An 18653-nucleotide genomic window follows, 5' to 3' on the forward strand; every position below is an offset into this window, starting at 1 on the left:
CCTATATGTACCCAGGCATGCTTACCCTGCTGTCCTATATACACCCAGGCATGCTTCCCCTTCTGTCCTATATGTACCCAGGCATGCTTCCCCTGCTGTCCTATATACACCCAGGCATGCTTCCCCTGCTGTCCTATATACACCCAGGCATGCTTCCCCTGCTGTCCTATATCCACCCAGGCATGCTTCCCCTGCTGTCCTATATACACCCAGGCATGCATCCCCTGCTGTCCTATATGTACCCAGGCATGCTTCCCCTGCTGTCCTATATACACCCAGGCATGCTTCCCCTGCTGTCCTATATACACCCAGGCATGCTTCCCCTGCTGTCCTATATTTACCCAGGCATGCTTCCCCTGCTGTCCTATATACACCCAGGCATGCTTCCCCTGCTGTCCTATATGTACCCAGGCATGCTTCCCCTGCTGTCCTATATACACCCAGGCATGCTTCCCCTGCTGTCCTATATACACCCAGGCATGCTTCCCCTGCTGTCCTATATGTACCCAGGCATGCCTCCCCTGCTGTCCTATATGTACCCAGGCATGCTTCCCCTGCTGTCCTATATACACCCAGGCATGCTTCCCCTGCTGTCCTATATGTACCCAGGCATGCTTCCCCCGCTGTCCTATATACACCCAGGCATGCTTCCCCTGCTGTCCTATATGTACCCAGGCATGCTTCCCCTGCTGTCCTATATGTACCCAGGCATGCTTCCCCTGCTGTCCTATATGTACCCAGGCATGCTTCCCCCGCTGTCCTATATACACCCAGGTATGCTTCCCCTGCTGTCCTATATGTACCCAGGCATGCTTCCCCTGCTCTCCTATATACACCCAGGCATGCTTCCCCTGCTGTCCTATATGTACCCAGGCATGCTTCCCCTGCTGTCCTATATACACGCAGGCATGCTTCCCCTGCTCTCCTATATACACCCAGGCATGCTTCCCCTGCTGTCCTATATAAACCCAGGCATGCTTCCCCTGCTGTCCTATATACACCCAGGCATGCTTCCCCCGCTGTCCTATATGTACCCAGGCATGCTTCCCCTGCTGTCCTATATAAACCCAGGCATGCTTCCCCTGCTGTCCTATATGTACCCAGGCATGCTTCCCCTGCTGTCCTATATGTACCCAGGCATGCTTCCCCCGCTGTCCTATATGTACCCAGGCATGCTTCCCCCGCTGTCCTATATACACCCAGGCCTGCTTCCCCTGCTGTCCTATATGTACCCAGGCATGCTTCCCCTGCTCTCCTATATACACCCAGGCATGCTTCCCCTGCTGTCCTATATACACCCAGGCATGCTTCCCCTGCTGTCCTATATACACCCAGGCATGCTTCCCCCGCTGTCCTATATGTACCCAGGCATGCTTCCCCTGCTCTCCTATATACACCCAGGCATGCTTCCCCTGCTGTCCTATATACACCCAGGCATGCTTCCCCCGCTGTCCTATATGTACCCGGGCATGCTTCCCCTGCTGTCCTATATGTACCCAGGCATGCTTCCCCTGCTGTCCTATATGTACCCGGGCATGCTTCCCTTGCTGTCCTATATGTACCCAGGCATGCTTCCCTGCTGTCCTATATGTACCCGGACATGCTTCCCCTGCTGTCCTATATATACCCAGGCATGCTTCCCCTGCTGTCCTATATGTACCCAGGCATCCTTCCCCTGCTGTCCTATATGTACCCAGGCATGCTTCCCCTGCTGTCATATATACACCCAGGCATGCTTCCCCTGCTGTCCTATATACACCCAGGCATGCTTCCCCTGCTGTCCGATATGTACCCAGGCATGCTTCCCCTGCTGTAGTATATGTACCCAGGCGTGCTTTCCCTGCTGTCCTATATACACCCAGGCATGCTTCCCCTGCTGTCCTATATGTACCCAGGCGTGCTTCCCCTGCTGTCCTATATGTACCCAGGCATGCTTCCCCTGCTGTCCTATATACACCCAGGCATGCTTCCCCCGCTGTCCTATATGTACCCAGGCATGCTTCCCCTGCTGTCCTATATACGTCCAGGCATGCTTCCCCTGCTGTCCTATATACACCCAGGCATGCTTCCCCTGCTGTCCTATATACACCCAGGCATGCTTCCCCTGCTGTCCTATATGTACCCAGGCATGCCTCCCCTGCTGTCCTATATGTACCCAGGCATGCTTCCCCTGCTGTCCTATATACACCCAGGCATGCTTCCCCTGCTGTCCTATATGTACCCAGGCATGCTTCCCCCGCTGTCCTATATACACCCAGGCATGCTTCCCCTGCTGTCCTATATGTACCCAGGCATGCTTCCCCTGCTGTCCTATATGTACCCAGGCATGCTTCCCCTGCTGTCCTATATGTACCCAGGCATGCTTCCCCCGCTGTCCTATATACACCCAGGCATGCTTCCCCTGCTGTCCTATATGTACCCAGGCATGCTTCCCCTGCTCTCCTATATACACCCAGGCATGCTTCCCCTGCTGTCCTATATGTACCCAGGCATGCTTCCCCTGCTGTCCTATATACACGCAGGCATGCTTCCCCTGCTCTCCTATATACACCCAGGCATGCTTCCCCTGCTGTCCTATATACACCCAGGCATGCTTCCCCCGCTGTCCTATATGTACCCAGGCATGCTTCCCCTGCTGTCCTATATACACCCAGGCATGCTTCCCCTGCTGTCCTATATGTACCCAGGCATGCTTCCCCTGCTGTCCTATATGTACCCAGGCATGCTTCCCCCGCTGTCCTATATACACCCAGGCATGCTTCCCCTGCTGTCCTATATGTACCCAGGCATGCTTCCCCTGCTCTCCTATATACACCCAGGCATGCTTCCCCTGCTGTCCTATATACACCCAGGCATGCTTCCCCTGCTGTCCTATATACACCCAGGCATGCTTCCCCCGCTGTCCTATATGTACCCAGGCATGCTTCCCCTGCTCTCCTATATACACCCAGGCATGCTTCCCCTGCTGTCCTATATACACCCAGGCATGCTTCCCCCGCTGTCCTATATGTACCCGGGCATGCTTCCCCTGCTGTCCTATATGTACCCAGGCATGCTTCCCCTGCTGTCCTATATGTACCCGGGCATGCTTCCCTTGCTGTCCTATATGTACCCAGGCATGCTTCCCCTGCTGTCCTATATGTACCCGGACATGCTTCCCCTGCTGTCCTATATGTACCCAGGCATGCTTCCCCTGCTGTCCTATATGTACCCAGGCATCCTTCCCCTGCTGTCCTATATGTACCCAGGCATGCTTCCCCTGCTGTCATATATACACCCAGGCATGCTTCCCCTGCTGTCCTATATACACCCAGGCATGCTTCCCCTGCTGTCCGATATGTACCCAGGCATGCTTCCCCTGCTGTAGTATATGTACCCAGGCGTGCTTTCCCTGCTGTCCTATATACACCCAGGCATGCTTCCCCTGCTGTCCTATATGTACCCAGGCGTGCTTCCCCTGCTGTCCTATATGTACCCAGGCATGCTTCCCCTGCTGTCCTATATACACCCAGGCATGCTTCCCCCGCTGTCCTATATGTACCCAGGCATGCTTCCCCTGCTGTCCTATATACGTCCAGGCATGCTTCCCCTGCTGTCCTATATACACCCAGGCATGCTTCCCCTGCTGTCCTATATACACCCAGGCATGCTTCCCCCGCTGTCCTATATGTACCCAGGCATGCTTCCCCCGCTGTCCTATATGTACCCAGGCATGCTTCCCCTGCTGTCCTATATACACCCAGGCATGCTTCCCCTAATGTCCTATATGTACCCAGGCATGTCTCCCCTGCTGTCCTATATGTACCCAGGCATGCTTCCCCTGCTGTCCTATATGTACCCGGGCATGCTTCCCGTGCTCTCCTATATACACCCAGGCATGCTTCCCCTGCTGTCCTATATGTACCCAGGCATGCTTCCCCTGCTGTCCTATATACACCCAGGCATGCTTCCCCTGCTGTCCTATATACACCCAGGCATGCCTCCCCTGCTGTCCTATATACACCCAGGCATGCTTCCCCTGCTGTCCTATATGTACCCAGGCATGCTTCCCCTGCTGTCCTATATACACCCAGGCATGCTTCCCCTGCTGTCCTATATGTACCCAGGCATGCTTCCCCCGCTGTCCTATATGTACCCGGGCATGCTTCCCCTGCTGTCCTATATGTACCCAGGTATGCTTCCCCTGCTGTCCTATATACACCCAGGCATGCTTCCCCTGCTGTCCTATATGTACCCAGGCATGCTTCCCCTGCTGTCCTATATACACCCAGGCATGCTTCCCCTGCTGTCCTATATACACCCAGGCATGCTTCCCCTGCTGTCCTATATGTACCCAGGTATGCTTCCCCTGCTGTCCGATATGTACCCGGGCATGCTTCCCCTGCTGTCCTATATGTACCCAGGCATGCTTCCCCTGCTGTCCTATATACACCCAGGCATGCTTCCCCTGCTGTCCTATATGTACCCAGGCATGCTTCCCCCGCTGTCCTATATGTACCCGGGCATGCTTCCCCTGCTGTCCTATATGTACCCAGGTATGCTTCCCCTGCTGTCCTATATACACCCAGGCATGCTTCCCCTGCTGTCCGATATGTACCCGGGCATGCTTCCCCTGCTGTCCTATATGTACCCAGGCATGCTTCCCCTGCTGTCCTATATGTACCCAGGCATGCTTCCCCTGCTGTCCTATATGTACCCAGGCATGCTTCCCCTGCTGTCCTATATACACACAGGCATGCTTCCCCTGCTGTCCTATATGTACCCAGGCATGCTTCCCCCGCTGTCCTATATGTACCCAGGCATGCTTCCCCTGCTGTCCTATATGTACCCAGGCATGCTTCCCCTGCTGTCCTATATACACCCAGGCATGCTTCCCCTGCTGTCCTATATACACCCAGGCATGCTTCCCCTGCTGTCCTATATGTACCCAGGCATGCTTCCCCTGCTGTCCTATATGTACCCAGGCATGCTTCCCCTGCTGTCCTATATGTACCCAGGCATGCCTCCCCTGCTGTCCTATATGTACCCAGGCATGCTTCCCCTGCTCTCCTATATGTACCCAGGCATGCTTCCCCTGCTGTCCTATATACACCCAGGCATGCTTCCCCCGCTGTCCTATATGTACCCAGGCATGCTTCCCCTGCTGTCCTATATGTACCCAGGCATGCTTCCCCTGCTGTCCTATATGTACCCAGGCATGCTTCCCCTGCTGTCCTATATGTACCCAGGCATGCTTCCCCTGCTGTCCTATATACACCCAGGCATGCTTCCCCTGCTGTCCTATATGTACCCAGGCATGCTTCCCCTGCTGTCCTATATACACCCAGGCATGCTTCCCCTGCTGTCCTATATGTACCCAGGCATGCTTCCCCTGCTGTCCTATATACACCCAGGCATGCTTCCCCTGCTGTCCTATATGTACCCAGGCATGCTTCCCCTGCTGTCCTATATACACCCAGGCATGCTTCCCCTGCTGTCCTATATGTACCCAGGCATGCTTCCCCTGCTGTCCTATATGTACCCAGGCATGCTTCCCCTGCTGTCCTATATGTACCCAGGCATGCTTCCCCTGCTGTCCTATATGTACCCAGGCATGCTTCCCCTGCTGTCCTATATACACCCAGGCATGCTTCCCCTGCTGTCCTATATACACCCAGGCATGCTTCCCCTGCTGTCCTATATAAACCCAGGCATGCTTCCCCTGCTGTCCTATATACACCCAGGCATGCTTCCCCTGCTGTCCTATATGTACCCAGGCATGCTTCCCCTGCTGTCCTATATACACCCAGGCATGCTTCCCCTGCTGTCCTATATACACCCAGGCATGCTTCCCCTGCTGTCCTATATACACCCAGGCATGCTTCCCCTGCTGTCCTATATACACCCAGGCATGCTTCCCCTGCTGTCCTATATGTACCCAGGCATGCTTCCCCTGCTGTCCTATATACACCCAGGCATGCTTCCCCTGCTGTCCTATATACACCCAGGCATGCTTCCCTGCTGTCCTATATGTACCCAGGCATGCCTCCCCTGCTGTCCTATATGTACCCAGGCATGCTTCCCCTGCTGTCCTATATACACCCAGGCATGCTTCCCCTGCTGTCCTATATGTACCCAGGCATGCTTCCCCTGCTGTCCTATATGTACCCAGGCATGCTTCCCCCGCTGTCCTATATGTACCCAGGCATGCTTCCCCCGCTGTCCTATATACACCCAGGCATGCTTCCCCTGCTGTCCTATATGTACCCAGGCATGCTTCCCCTGCTGTCCTATATACACCCAGGCATGCTTCCCCTGCTGTCCTATATGTACCCAGGCATTTTTCCCCCGCTGTCCTATATACACCCAGGCATGCTTCCCCTGCTGTCCTATATGTACCCAGGCATGCTTCCCCTGCTGTCCTATATGTACCCAGGCATGCTTCCCCTGCTGTCCTATATGTACCCAGGCATGCTTCCCCCGCTGTCCTATATACACCCAGGCATGCTTCCCCCGCTGTCCTATATGTACCCAGGCATGCTTCCCCTGCTCTCCTATATACACCCAGGCATGCTTCCCCTGCTGTCCTATATGTACCCAGGCATGCTTCCCCTGCTGTCCTATATACACGCAGGCATGCTTCCCCTGCTCTCCTATATACACCCAGGCATGCTTCCCCTGCTGTCCTATATACACCCAGGCATGCTTCCCCTGCTGTCCTATATAGACCCAGGCATGCTTCCCCCGCTGTCCTATATGTACCCAGGCATGCTTCCCCTGCTGTCCTATATACACCCAGGCATGCTTCCCCTGCTGTCCTATATGTACCCAGGCATGCTTCCCCCGCTGTCCTATATGTACCCAGGCATGCTTCCCCCGCTGTCCTATATACACCCAGGCATGCTTCCCCTGCTGTCCTATATGTACCCAGGCATGCTTCCCCTGCTCTCCTATATACACCCAGGCATGCTTCCCCTGCTGTCCTATATACACCCAGGCATGCTTCCCCCGCTGTCCTATATGTACCCAGGCATGCTTCCCCTGCTGTCCTATATACACCCAGGCATGCTTCCCCTGCTGTCCTATATGTACCCAGGCATGCTTCCCCTGCTGTCCTATATACACCCAGGCATGCTTCTCCTGCTGTCCTATATGTACCCAGGCATGCTTCCCCCGCTGTCCTATATGTACCCAGGCATGCTTCCCCTGCTGTCCTATATGTACCCAGGCATGCTTCCCCTGCTGTCCTATATACACCCAGGCATGCTTCCCCTGCTGTCCTATATGTACCCAGGCATGCTTCCCCTGCTGTCCTATATGTACCCAGGCATGCTTCCCCTGCTGTCCTATATACACCCAGACATGCTTCCCCTGCTGTCCTATATGTACCCAGGCATGCTTCCCCTGCTCTCCTATATACACCCAGGCATGCTTCCCCTGCTGTCCTATATGTACCCAGGCATGCTTCCCCTGCTGTCCTATATGTACCCGGGCATGCTTCCCCCGCTGTCCTATATGTACCCAGGCATGCTTCCCCTGCTGTGTTGGCATCATTTCCTGAGGTGTCATTGGGCACTTGGTCGCCTCCTAGTGGTCGAATCTTGATTTCCAAGTGTAAAACAATTTTCTCCCATAGACTATAATGGGATTTGATATTCGATCAAATAGTCGAATATCGGGAGCTTTGTGAATGTAATCCGATCGCATCGAATATTTCACTATTCACTCATCTCTACTGAGGAGGTATAGGGGTGTCCCCGCTTAGATACTGAGGGTGTATAGGGGTGTCCCCGCTTAGATACTGAGGAGGTATAGGGGTGTCCCCGCTTAGATACTGAGGAGGTATAGGGGTGTCCCCGCTTAGATACTGAAGAGGTATAGGGGTGTCCCCGCTTAGATACTGAGGGTGTATAGGGGTGTCCCCGCTTAGAAACTGAGGAGGTATAGGGGTGTCCCCGCTTAGATACTGAGGAGGTATAGGGGTGTCCCCGCTTAGATACTGAGGGTGTATAGGAGTGTCCCCGCTTAGATACTGAGGAGGTATAGGGGTGTCCCCGCTTAGATACTGAGGAGGTATAGGGGTGTCCCCGCCTAGATACTGAGGAGGTATAGGGGTGTCCCCGCTTAGATACTGAGGGTGTATAGGGGTGTCCCCGCTTAGATACTGAGGAGGTATAGGGGTGTCCCCGCTTAGATACTGAGGAGGTATAGGGGTGTCCCCGCTTAGATACTGAAGAGGTATAGGGGTGTCCCCGCTTAGATACTGAGGAGGTATAGGGGTGTCCCCGCTTAGATACTGAGGAGGTATAGGGGTGTCCCCGCTTAGATACTGAGGTTGTATAGGGGTGTCCCCGCTTAGATACTGAGGAGGTATAGGGGTGTCCCCGCTTAGATACTGAGGAGGTATAGGGGTGTCCCCGCCTAGATACTGAGGAGGTATAGGGGTGTCCCCGCTTAGATACTGAGGAGGTATAGGGGTGTCCCCGCCTAGATACTGAGGAGGTATTGGGGTGTCCCCGCTTAGATACTGAGGAGGTATAGGGGTGTCCCCGCTTAGATACTGAGGAGGTATAGGGGTGTCCCCGCTTAGATACTGAGGAGGTATAGGGGTGTCCCCGCTTAGATACTGAGGAGGTATAGGGGTGTCCCCGCTTAGATACTGAGGGTGTATAGGGGTGTCCCCGCTTAGATACTGAGGAGGTATAAGGGTGTCCCCGCTTAGATACTGAGGAGGTATAGGGGTGTCCCCGCTTAGATACTGAGGGTGTATAGGGGTGTCCCCGCTTAGATACTGAGGAGGTATAGGGGTGTCCCCGCTTAGATACTGAGGAGGTATAGGGGTGTCCCCGCTTAGATACAGAGGAGGTATAGGGGTGTCCCCGCTTAGATACTGAGGAGGTATAGGGGTGTCCCCGCTTAGATACTGAGGAGGTATAGGGGTGTCCCCGCTTAGATACTGAGGAGGTATAGGGGTGTCCCCGCTTAGATACTGAGGAGGTATAGGGGTGTCCCCGCCTAGATACTGAGGAGGTATAGGGGTGTCCCCGCTTAGATACTGAGGAGGTATAGGGGTGTCCCCGCTTAGATACTGAGGAGGTATAGGGGTGTCCCCGCTTAGATACTGAGGAGGTATAGGGGTGTCCCCGCTTAGATACTGAGGAGGTATAGGGGTGTCCCCGCTTAGATACTGAGGAGGTATAGGGGTGTCCCCGCTTAGATACTGAGGAGGTATAGGGGTGTCCCCGCTTAGATACTGAGGGTGTATAGGGGTGTCCCCGCTTAGATACTGAGGGTGTATAGGGGTGTCCCCGCTTAGATACTGAGGAGGTATAGGGGTGTCCCCGCTTAGATACTGAGGAGGTATAGGGGTGTCCCCGCTTAGATACTGAAGAGGTATAGGGGTGTCCCCGCTTAGATACTGAGGGTGTATAGGGGTGTCCCCGCTTAGATACTGAGGAGGTATAGGGGTGTCCCCGCTTAGATACTGAGGAGGTATAGGGGTGTCCCCGCTTAGATACTGAGGAGGTATAGGGGTGTCCCCGCTTAGATACTGAGGAGGTATAGGGGTGTCCCCGCTTAGATACTGAGGAGGTATAGGGGTGTCCCCGCTTAGATACTGAGGAGGTAGAGGGGTTTCCCCGCTTAGATACTGAGGAGGTAGAGGGGTTTCCCCGCTTAGATACTGAGGAGGTATAGGGGTGTCCCCGCTTAGATACTGAGGAGGTATAGGGGTGTCCCCGCTTAGATACTGAGGAGGTATAGGGGTGTCCCCGCTTAGATACTGAGGGTGTATAGGGGTGTCCCCGCTTAGATACCGAGGAGGTATAGGGGTGTCCCCGCTTAGATACTGAGGAGGTATAGGGGTGTCCCCGCTTAGATACTGAGGAGGTATAGGGGTGTCCCCCGCTTAGATACTGAGGAGGTATAAGGGGTGTCCCCGCTTAGATACTGAGGAGGTATAGGGGTGTCCCCGCTTAGATACTGAGGGTGTATAGGGGTGTCCCCGCTTAGATACTGAGGAGGTATAGGGGTGTCCCCGCTTAGATACTGAGGAGGTATAGGGGCGTCCCCGCTTAGATACCGAGGGTGTATAGGGGTGTCCCCGCTTAGATACTGAGGAGGTATAGGGGTGTCCCCGCTTAGATACTGAGGGTGTATAGGGGTGTCCCCGCTTAGATACTGAGGAGGTATAGGGGTGTCCCCGCTTAGATACTGAGGAGGTATAGGGGTGTCCCCGCTTAGATACTGAGGGTGTATAGGGGTGTCCCCGCTTAGATACTGAGGAGGTATAGGGGTGTCCCCGCTTAGATACTGAGGGTGTATAGGGGTGTCCCCGCTTAGATACTGAGGAGGTATAGGGGTGTCCCCGCTTAGATACTGAGGAGGTATAGGGGTGTCCCCGCTTAGATACTGAGGAGGTATAGGGGTGTCCCCGCTTAGATACTGAGGTGAGGTATAGGGGTGTCCCCGCTTAGACTTGAGGAGGTATAGGGGTGTCCCCGCTTAGATACTGAGGAGGTATAGGGGTGTCCCCGCTTAGATACTGAGCAGGTATAGGGGTGTCCCCGCTTAGATACTGAGGAGGTATAGGGGTGTCCCGCTTAGATACTGAGGGGTAATAGGGGTGTCCAGCTTAGATACTGAGGAGGTATAGGGGTGTCCCCGCTTAGATACTTGAGGAGGTATAGGGGTTGTCCCCGCCTTAGATACTGAGGAGGTTATAGGGGTGTCCCCGCTTAGATACTGAGGAGGTATAGGGGTGTCCCCGTTAGATACTGAGGGGGTATAGGGGTGTCCCCGCATTAGATACTGAGGAGGTATAGGGTGTCCCCCGCTTAGATACTGAGGAGGTATAGGGGTGTCCCCGCTTAGATACTGAGGAGGTATAGGGGTGTCCCGCTTAGATACTGAGGGTGTATAGGGGTGTCCCCGGCTTAGATACTGAGGAGGTATAGGGGTGTCCCCGCTTAGATACTGAGGAGGTATAGGGGTGTCCCTGCTAGATACTGAGGGGTATAGGGGTGTCCCCGCTTAGATACGAGGAGTATAGGGGTGTCCCCGCTTAGATACCGAGGAGGTAGAGGGGTGTCCCCGCTTAGATACTGAGGTGTATAGGGGTGGTTCCCCGCTTAGATACTGAGGGTGTATAGGGGTGTCCCCGCTTAGATACTGAGGGTGTATAGGGGTGTCCCCGCCTAGATACTGAGGAGGTATAGGGGTGTCCCCGCTTAGATACTGAGGGTTATAGGGGTGTCCCCGCTTAGATACTGAGGGTGTATAGGGGTGTCCCCGCTTAGATACTGAGGGTGTATAGGAGTGTCCCCGCTTAGATACTGAGGAGGTATAGGGGTGTCCCCGCTTAGATACTGAGGAGGTATAGGGGTGTCCCCGCTTAGATACTGAGGAGGTATAGGGTGTCCCCGCTTAGATACTGAGGAGGTATAGGGGTGTCCCCGCTTAGATACTGAGGGTGTATAGGGGTGTCCCCGCTTAGATACCGAGGAGGTATAGGGGTGTCCCCGCTTAGATACTGAGGAGGTATAGGGGTGTCCCCGCTTAGATACTGAGGGTGTATAGGGGTGTCCCCGCTTAGATACCGAGGAGGTATAGGGGTGTCCCCGCTTAGATACTGATTGTGTATAGGGGTGTCCCCGTTTAGATACCGAGGAGGTATAGGGGTGTCTTCGCTTAGATACTGAGGAGGTATAGGGGTGTCCCCGCCTAGATACTGAGGAGGTATAGGGGTGTCCCCGCTTAGATACTGAGGGTTATAGGGGTGTCCCCGCTTAGATACTGAGGGTGTATAGGGGTGTCCCCGCTTAGATACGAGAGGAGGTATAGGGGTGTCCCCCGCTTAGATACTGAGGAGGTATAGGGGTGTCCCCGCTTAGATACTGAGGAGGTATAGGGGTGTCCCGCTTAGATACTGAGGGTGTATAGGGGTGTCCCCGCTTAGATACCGAGGAGGTATAGGGGTGTCCCCGCTTAGATACTGATTGTGTATAGGGGTGTCCCCGCTTAGATACCGAGGAGGTATAGGGGTGTCCCCGCTTAGATACTGAGGGTGTATAGGGGTGTCCCCGCTTAGATACTGATTGTGTATAGGGGTGTCCCCGCTTAGATACCGAGGAGGTATAGGGGTGTCCCCGCTTAGATACTGAGGAGGTATAGGGGTGTCCCGCTTAGATACTGAGGAGTGTATAGGGGTGTCCCCGCTTAGATACCGAGGAGGTATAGGGGTGTCCCCGCTTAGATACTGAGGAGGTATAGGGGTGTCCCCGCTTAGATACCGAGGAGGTATAGGGGTGTCCCCGCTTAGATACTGAGGAGGTATAGGGGTGTCCCCGCTTAGATACTGAGGGTGTATAGGGGTGTCCCCGCTTAGATACCGAGGAGGTATAGGGGTGTCCCCGCTTAGATACTGAGGAGGTATAGGGGTGTCCCCGCTTAGATACCGAGGAGGTATAGGGGTGTCCCCGCGTAGATATGAGGAGGTATAGGGGTGTCCCCGCTTAGATACTGAGGGTGTATAGGGGTGTCCCCGCTTAGATACTGAGGAGGTATAGGGGTGTCCCCGCTTAGATACTGAGGAGGTATAGGGGTGTCCCCGCTTAGATACTGATTGTGTATAGGGGTGTCCCCGCTTAGATACCGAGGAGGTATAGGGGTGTCCCCGACTTCCTGACCACACACAGATCGTGGCCTATTGGACGTATCATAGCGAGTTAGACTCATTGTAGACATGATGTCATCTAGTAATCTTGTGATGTCATCAGTTAGTGAACAAGAATCCATCTCTCATCCCCCAGATGCTGCATGGAGGTGAGAGGTCGGCGCTGGTCTCCAGGTGACAGTGGGATCATGTGACTATGGGGAGGGGGGTCCTCCATGGGGGATACATGATCCCTGGTGTCATATACTCAGCAGTCACACAAGGCACCAGCAGCAGCAACATGGCTGACCTGTCCCCGCTGCTGCAGAACCTCTTACTACAGCCCAGGGAGGACGCCGACCTAGAGGAGGAGGAGGACGATGGTGAGGGGTCCGCAGTGATGTATGTACAGTATAGATGGGGGTCCGCAGTGATGTATGTACAGTATAGATGGGGGGTCCGCAGTGATGTAAGGACAGTATAGATGGGGGTCCGCAGTGATGTAAGGACAGTATAGATGGGGGGGTCCGCAGTGATGTATGTACAGTATAGATGGGGGTCCGCAGTGATGTAAGGACAGTATAGATGGGGGTCCGCAGTGATGTAAGGACAGTATAGATGGGGGGTCCGCAGTGATGTATGTACAGTATAGATGGGGGGTCCGCAGTGATGTATGTACAGTATAGATGGGGGGTCCGCAGTGATGTATGTACAGTATAGATGGGGGGTCCGCAGTGATGTAAGGACAGTATAGATGGGGGGTCCGCAGTGATGTATGTACAGTATAGATGGGGTTGGCAGTGATGTATGTACAGTATAGATGGGGGGTCCGCAGTGATGTAAGGACAGTATAGATGGGGGGTCCGCAGTGATGTATGTACAGTATAGATGGGGGTCCGCAATGATGTATGTACAGTATAGATGGGGGGTCCGCAGTGATGTATGTACAGTATAGATGGGGGGTCCGCAGTGATGTAAGGACAGTATAGATGGGGGGTCCGCAGTGATGTATGTACAGTATAGATGGGGTCCGCAGTGATGTATGTACAGTATAGATGGGGGGTCCGCAGTGATGTATGTACAGTATAGATGGGGTGTCCGCAGTGATGTACTGTACAGTATAGATGGGGGGTCCGCAGTGATGTATGTACAGTATAGATGGGGGGTCCGCAGTGATGTATGTACAGTATAGATGGGGGTCCGCAGTGATGTATGTACAGTATAGATGGGGGGTCCGCAGTGATGTAAGGACAGTATAGATGGGGGGTCCGCAGTGATGTATGTATAGTATAGATGGGGGGTCCGCAGTGATGTATGTACAGTATAGATGGGGGGTCCGCAGTGATGTAAGGACAGTATAGATGGGGGGTCCGCAGTGATGTATGTACAGTATAGATGGGGGTCCGCAATGATGTATGTACAGTATAGATGGGGGTCCGCAGTGATGTAAGGACAGTATAGATGGGGGTCCGCAGTGATGTAAGGACAGTATAGATGGGGGTCCGCAGTGATGTATGTACAGTATAGATGGGGTCCGCAGTGATGTATGTACAGTATAGATGGGGGTCCGCAGTGATGTATGTACAGTATAGATGGGGGTCCGCAGTGATGTATGTACAGTATAGATGGGGGGTCCGCAGTGATGTATGTACAGTATAGATGGGGTTGGCAGTGATGTATGTACAGTGTAGATGGGGGTCCGCAGTGATGTATGTACAGTATAGATGGGGGGTCCGCAGTGATGTATGTACAGTATAGATGGGGGTCCGCAGTGATGTATGTACAGTATAGATGGGGGTCCGCAGTGATGTATGTACAGTATAAATGGGGGGTCCGCAGTGATGTATGTACAGTATAGATGGGGGGTCCGCAGTGATGTAAGGACAGTATAGATGGGGGGTCCGCAGTGATGTATGTACAGTATAGATGGGGGTCCGCAATGATGTAAGGACAGTATAGATGGGGGGGCCGCAGTGATGTATGTACAGTATAGATGGGGGGTCCGCAGTGATGTATGTACAGTATAGATGGGGGGTTGGCAGTGATGTATGTACAGTATAGATGGGGTTGGCAGTGATGTAAGGACAGTATAGATGGGGGTCCGCAGTGATGTAAGGACAGTATAGATGGGGGTCCGCAGTGATGTATGTACAGTATAGATGGGGGGTCCGCAGTGATGTAAGAACAGTATAGATGGGAGGTTCGCAGTGATGTAAGGACAGTATAGATGGGGTTGGCAGTGATTTAAGGACAGTATAGATGGGGGGTCCGCAGTGATGTAAGGACAGTATAGATGGGGGGTCCGCAGTGATGTATGTACAGTATAGATGGGGGTCCGCAGTGATGTAAGGACAGTATAGATGGGGGGTCCGCAGTGATGTATGTACAGTATAGATGGGGGTCCGCAGTGATGTATGTACAGTATAGATGGGGTTGGCAGTGATGTATGTACAGTATAGATGGGGGGTCCGCAGTGATGTATGTACAGTATAGATGGGGGGTCCGCAGTGATGTATGTACAGTATAGATGGGGGGTCCGCAGTGATGTATGTACAGTATAGATGGGGGGTCCGCAGTGATGTATGTACAGTATAGATGGGGTTGGCAATGATGTATGTACAGTATAGATGGGGGTCCGCAGTGATGTAAGGACAGTATAGATGGGGGTCCGCAGTGATGTATGTACAGTATAGATGGGGTTGGCAGTGATGTATGTACAGTATAGATGGGGGGTCCGCAGTGATGTATGTACAGTATAGATGGGGGTCCGCAGTGATGTATGTACAGTATAGATGGGGTCCGCAGTGATGTAAGGACAGTATAGATGGGGGGTCCGCAGTGATGTAAGGACAGTATAGATGGGGGTCCGCAGTGATGTATGTACAGTATAGATGGGGGTCCGCAGTGATGTATGTACAGTATAGATGGAGGTCCGCAGTGATGTATGTACAGTATAGATGGGGGGTCCGCAGTGATGTATGTACAGTATAGATGGGGGGTCCGCAGTGATGTATGTACAGTATAGATGGGGGGTCCGCAGTGATGTAAGGACAGTATAGATGGGGGGTCCGCAGTGATGTATGTACAGTATAGATGGGGGGTCCGCAGTGATGTATGTACAGTATAGATGGGGGGTCCGCAGTGATGTATGTACAGTATAGATGGGGGTCCGCAGTGATGTAAGGACAGTATAGATGGGGGGTCCGCAGTGATGTATGTACAGTATAGATGGGGGTCCGCAGTGATGTATGTACAGTATAGATGGGGGGTCCGCAGTGATGTATGTACAGTATAGATGGGGGGTCCGCAGTGATGTATGTACAGTATAGATGGGGGTCCGCAGTGATGTATGTACAGTATAGATGGGGGGTCCGCAGTGATGTATGTACAGTATAGATGGGGGTCCGCAGTGATGTATGTACAGTATAGATGGGGGGTCCGCAGTGATGTATGTACAGTATAGATGGGGGGTCCGCAGTGATGTAAGGACAGTATAGATGGGGGTCCGCAGTGATGTATGTACAGTATAGATGGGGGGTCCGCAGTGATGTATGTACAGTATAGATGGGGGTCCGCAGTGATGTATGTACAGTATAGATGGGGGGTCCGCAGTGATGTATGTACAGTATAGATGGGGGGTCCGCAGTGATGTATGTACAGTATAGATGGGGGTCCGCAGTGATGTATGTACAGTATAGATGGGGGTCCGCAGTGATGTAAGGACAGTATAGATGGGGGTCCGCAGTGATGTATGTACAGTATAGATGGGGGTCCGCAGTGATGTATGTACAGTATAGATGGGGGTCCGCAGTGATGTATGTACAGTATAGATGGGGGTCCGCAGTGATGTATGTACAGTATAGATGGGGGTGCGCAGTGATGTATGTACAGTATAGATGGGGGTCCGCAGTGATGTATGTACAGTATAGATGGGGGGTCCGCAGTGATGTATGTACAGTATAGATGGGGGTCCGCAGTGATGTATGTACAGTATAGATGGGGGTCCGCAGTGATGTATGTACAGTATAGATGGGGGGTCCGCAGTGATGTATGTACAGTATAGATGGAGGGTCCGCAGTGATGTAAGGACAGTATAGATGGGGGTCCGCAGTGATGTATGTACAGTATAGATGGGGGTCCGCAGTGATGTATGTACAGTATAGATGGGGTTGGCAGTGATGTATGTACAGTATAGATGGGGGTCCGCAGTGATGTATGTACAGTATAGATGGGGGGTCCGCAGTGATGTATGTACAGTATAGATGGGGGTCCGCAGTGATGTATGTACAGTATAGATGGGGGGTCCGCAGTGATGTAAGGACAGTATAGATGGGGGTCCGCAGTGATGTAAGGACAGTATAGATGGGGGGTCCGCAGTGATGTAAGGACAGTATAGATAAGGGTCCGCAGTGATGTAAGGACAGTATAGATGGGGGGTCCGCAGTGATGTATGTACAGTATAGATGGGGGTCCGCAGTGATGTATGTACAGTATAGATGGGGTTGGCAGTGATGTAAGGACAGTATAGATGGGGGTCCGCAGTGATGTAAGGACAGTATAGATGGGGGGGTCCGCAGTGATGTATGTACAGTATAGATGGGGGGTCCGCAGTGATGTAAGGACAGTATAGATGGGGGTCCGCAGTGATGTAAGGACAGTATAGATGGGGGTCCGCAGTGATGTATGTACAGTATAGATGGGGGGTCCGCAGTGATGTAAGGACAGTATAGATGGGGGGTCCGCAGTGATGTATGTACAGTATAGATGGGGTTGGCAGTAATGTATGTACAGTATAGATGGGGGTCCGCAGTGATGTATGTACAGTATAGATGGGGGTCCGCAGTGATGTATGTACAGTATAGATGGGGGGTCCGCAGTGATGTATGTACAGTATAGATGGGGTCCGCAGTGATGTAAGGACAGTATAGATGGGGGTCCGCAGTGATGTATGTACAGTATAGATGGGGGTCCGCAGTGATGTATGTACAGTATAGATGGGGGTCCGCAGTGATGTATGTACAGTATAGATGGGGGGTCCGCAGTGATGTATGTACAGTATAGATTGGGTTGGCAGTGATGTATGTACAGTATAGATGGGGGGTCCGCAGTGATGTATGTACAGTATAGATGGGGGTCCGCAGTGATGTAAGGACAGTATAGATGGGGGTCCGCAGTGATGTATGTACAGTATAGATGGGGGGTCCGCAGTGATGTATGTACAGTATAGATGGGGGTCCGCAGTGATGTAAGGACAGTATAGATGGGGGTCCGCAGTGATGTATGTACAGTATAGATGGGGTTGGCAGTGATGTAAGGACAGTATAGATGGGGGTCCGCAGTAATGTAAGGACAGTATAGATGGGGGTCCGCAGTGATGTATGTACAGTATAGATGGGGGGTCCGCAGTGATGTATGTACAGTATAGATGGGGGGTCCGCAGTGATGTAAGGACAGTATAGATGGGGGTCCGCAGTAATGTAAGGACAGTATAGATGGGGGTCCGCAGTGATGTATGTACAGTATAGATGGGGGGTCCGCAGTGATGTATGTACAGTATAGATGGGGGGTCCGCAGTGATGTATGTACAGTATAGATGGGGTTGGCAGTGATGTAAGGACAGTATAGATGGGGGGTCCGCAGTGATGTAAGGACAGTATAGATGGGGGTCCGCAGTGATGTATGTACAGTATAGATGGGGGTCCGCAGTGATGTAAGGACAGTATAGATGAGGGTCCGCAGTGATGTAAGGACAGTATAGATGGAGGGTCCGCAGTGATGTAAGGACAGTATAGATGGGGTTGGCAGTGATGTATGTACAGTATAGATGGGGGTCTGCAGTGATGTATGTACAGTATAGATGGGGGGTCCGCAGTGATGTATGTACAGTATAGATGGGGTTGGCAGTGATGTATGTACAGTATAGATGGGGTTGGCAATGATGTATGTACAGTATAGATGGGGGTCCGCAGTGATGTAAGGACAGTATAGATGGGGGGTCCGCAGTGATGTATGTACAGTATAG

General features: G+C 53.0%; 1 protein-coding gene across 1 annotated transcript in view; it reads left to right on the forward strand.

The window, feature by feature from the left end:
• Positions 1 to 12885: 12885 nt before the first annotated feature.
• Positions 12886 to 18653, forward strand: part of LRRC74A (leucine rich repeat containing 74A) — a 36751-nt gene continuing 30983 nt past the window's right edge. The window contains exon 1 of the mRNA XM_069950270.1: positions 12886 to 13014. Within this exon, the coding sequence (XP_069806371.1) occupies positions 12933 to 13014 (82 nt within the window). The 5' untranslated portion in view covers positions 12886 to 12932. The remainder of the gene's footprint in view (positions 13015 to 18653) is intronic.

Source organism: Dendropsophus ebraccatus, chromosome 13 (assembly GCF_027789765.1).
Source record: "Dendropsophus ebraccatus isolate aDenEbr1 chromosome 13, aDenEbr1.pat, whole genome shotgun sequence".
Taxonomy (NCBI): domain Eukaryota; kingdom Metazoa; phylum Chordata; class Amphibia; order Anura; family Hylidae; genus Dendropsophus; species Dendropsophus ebraccatus.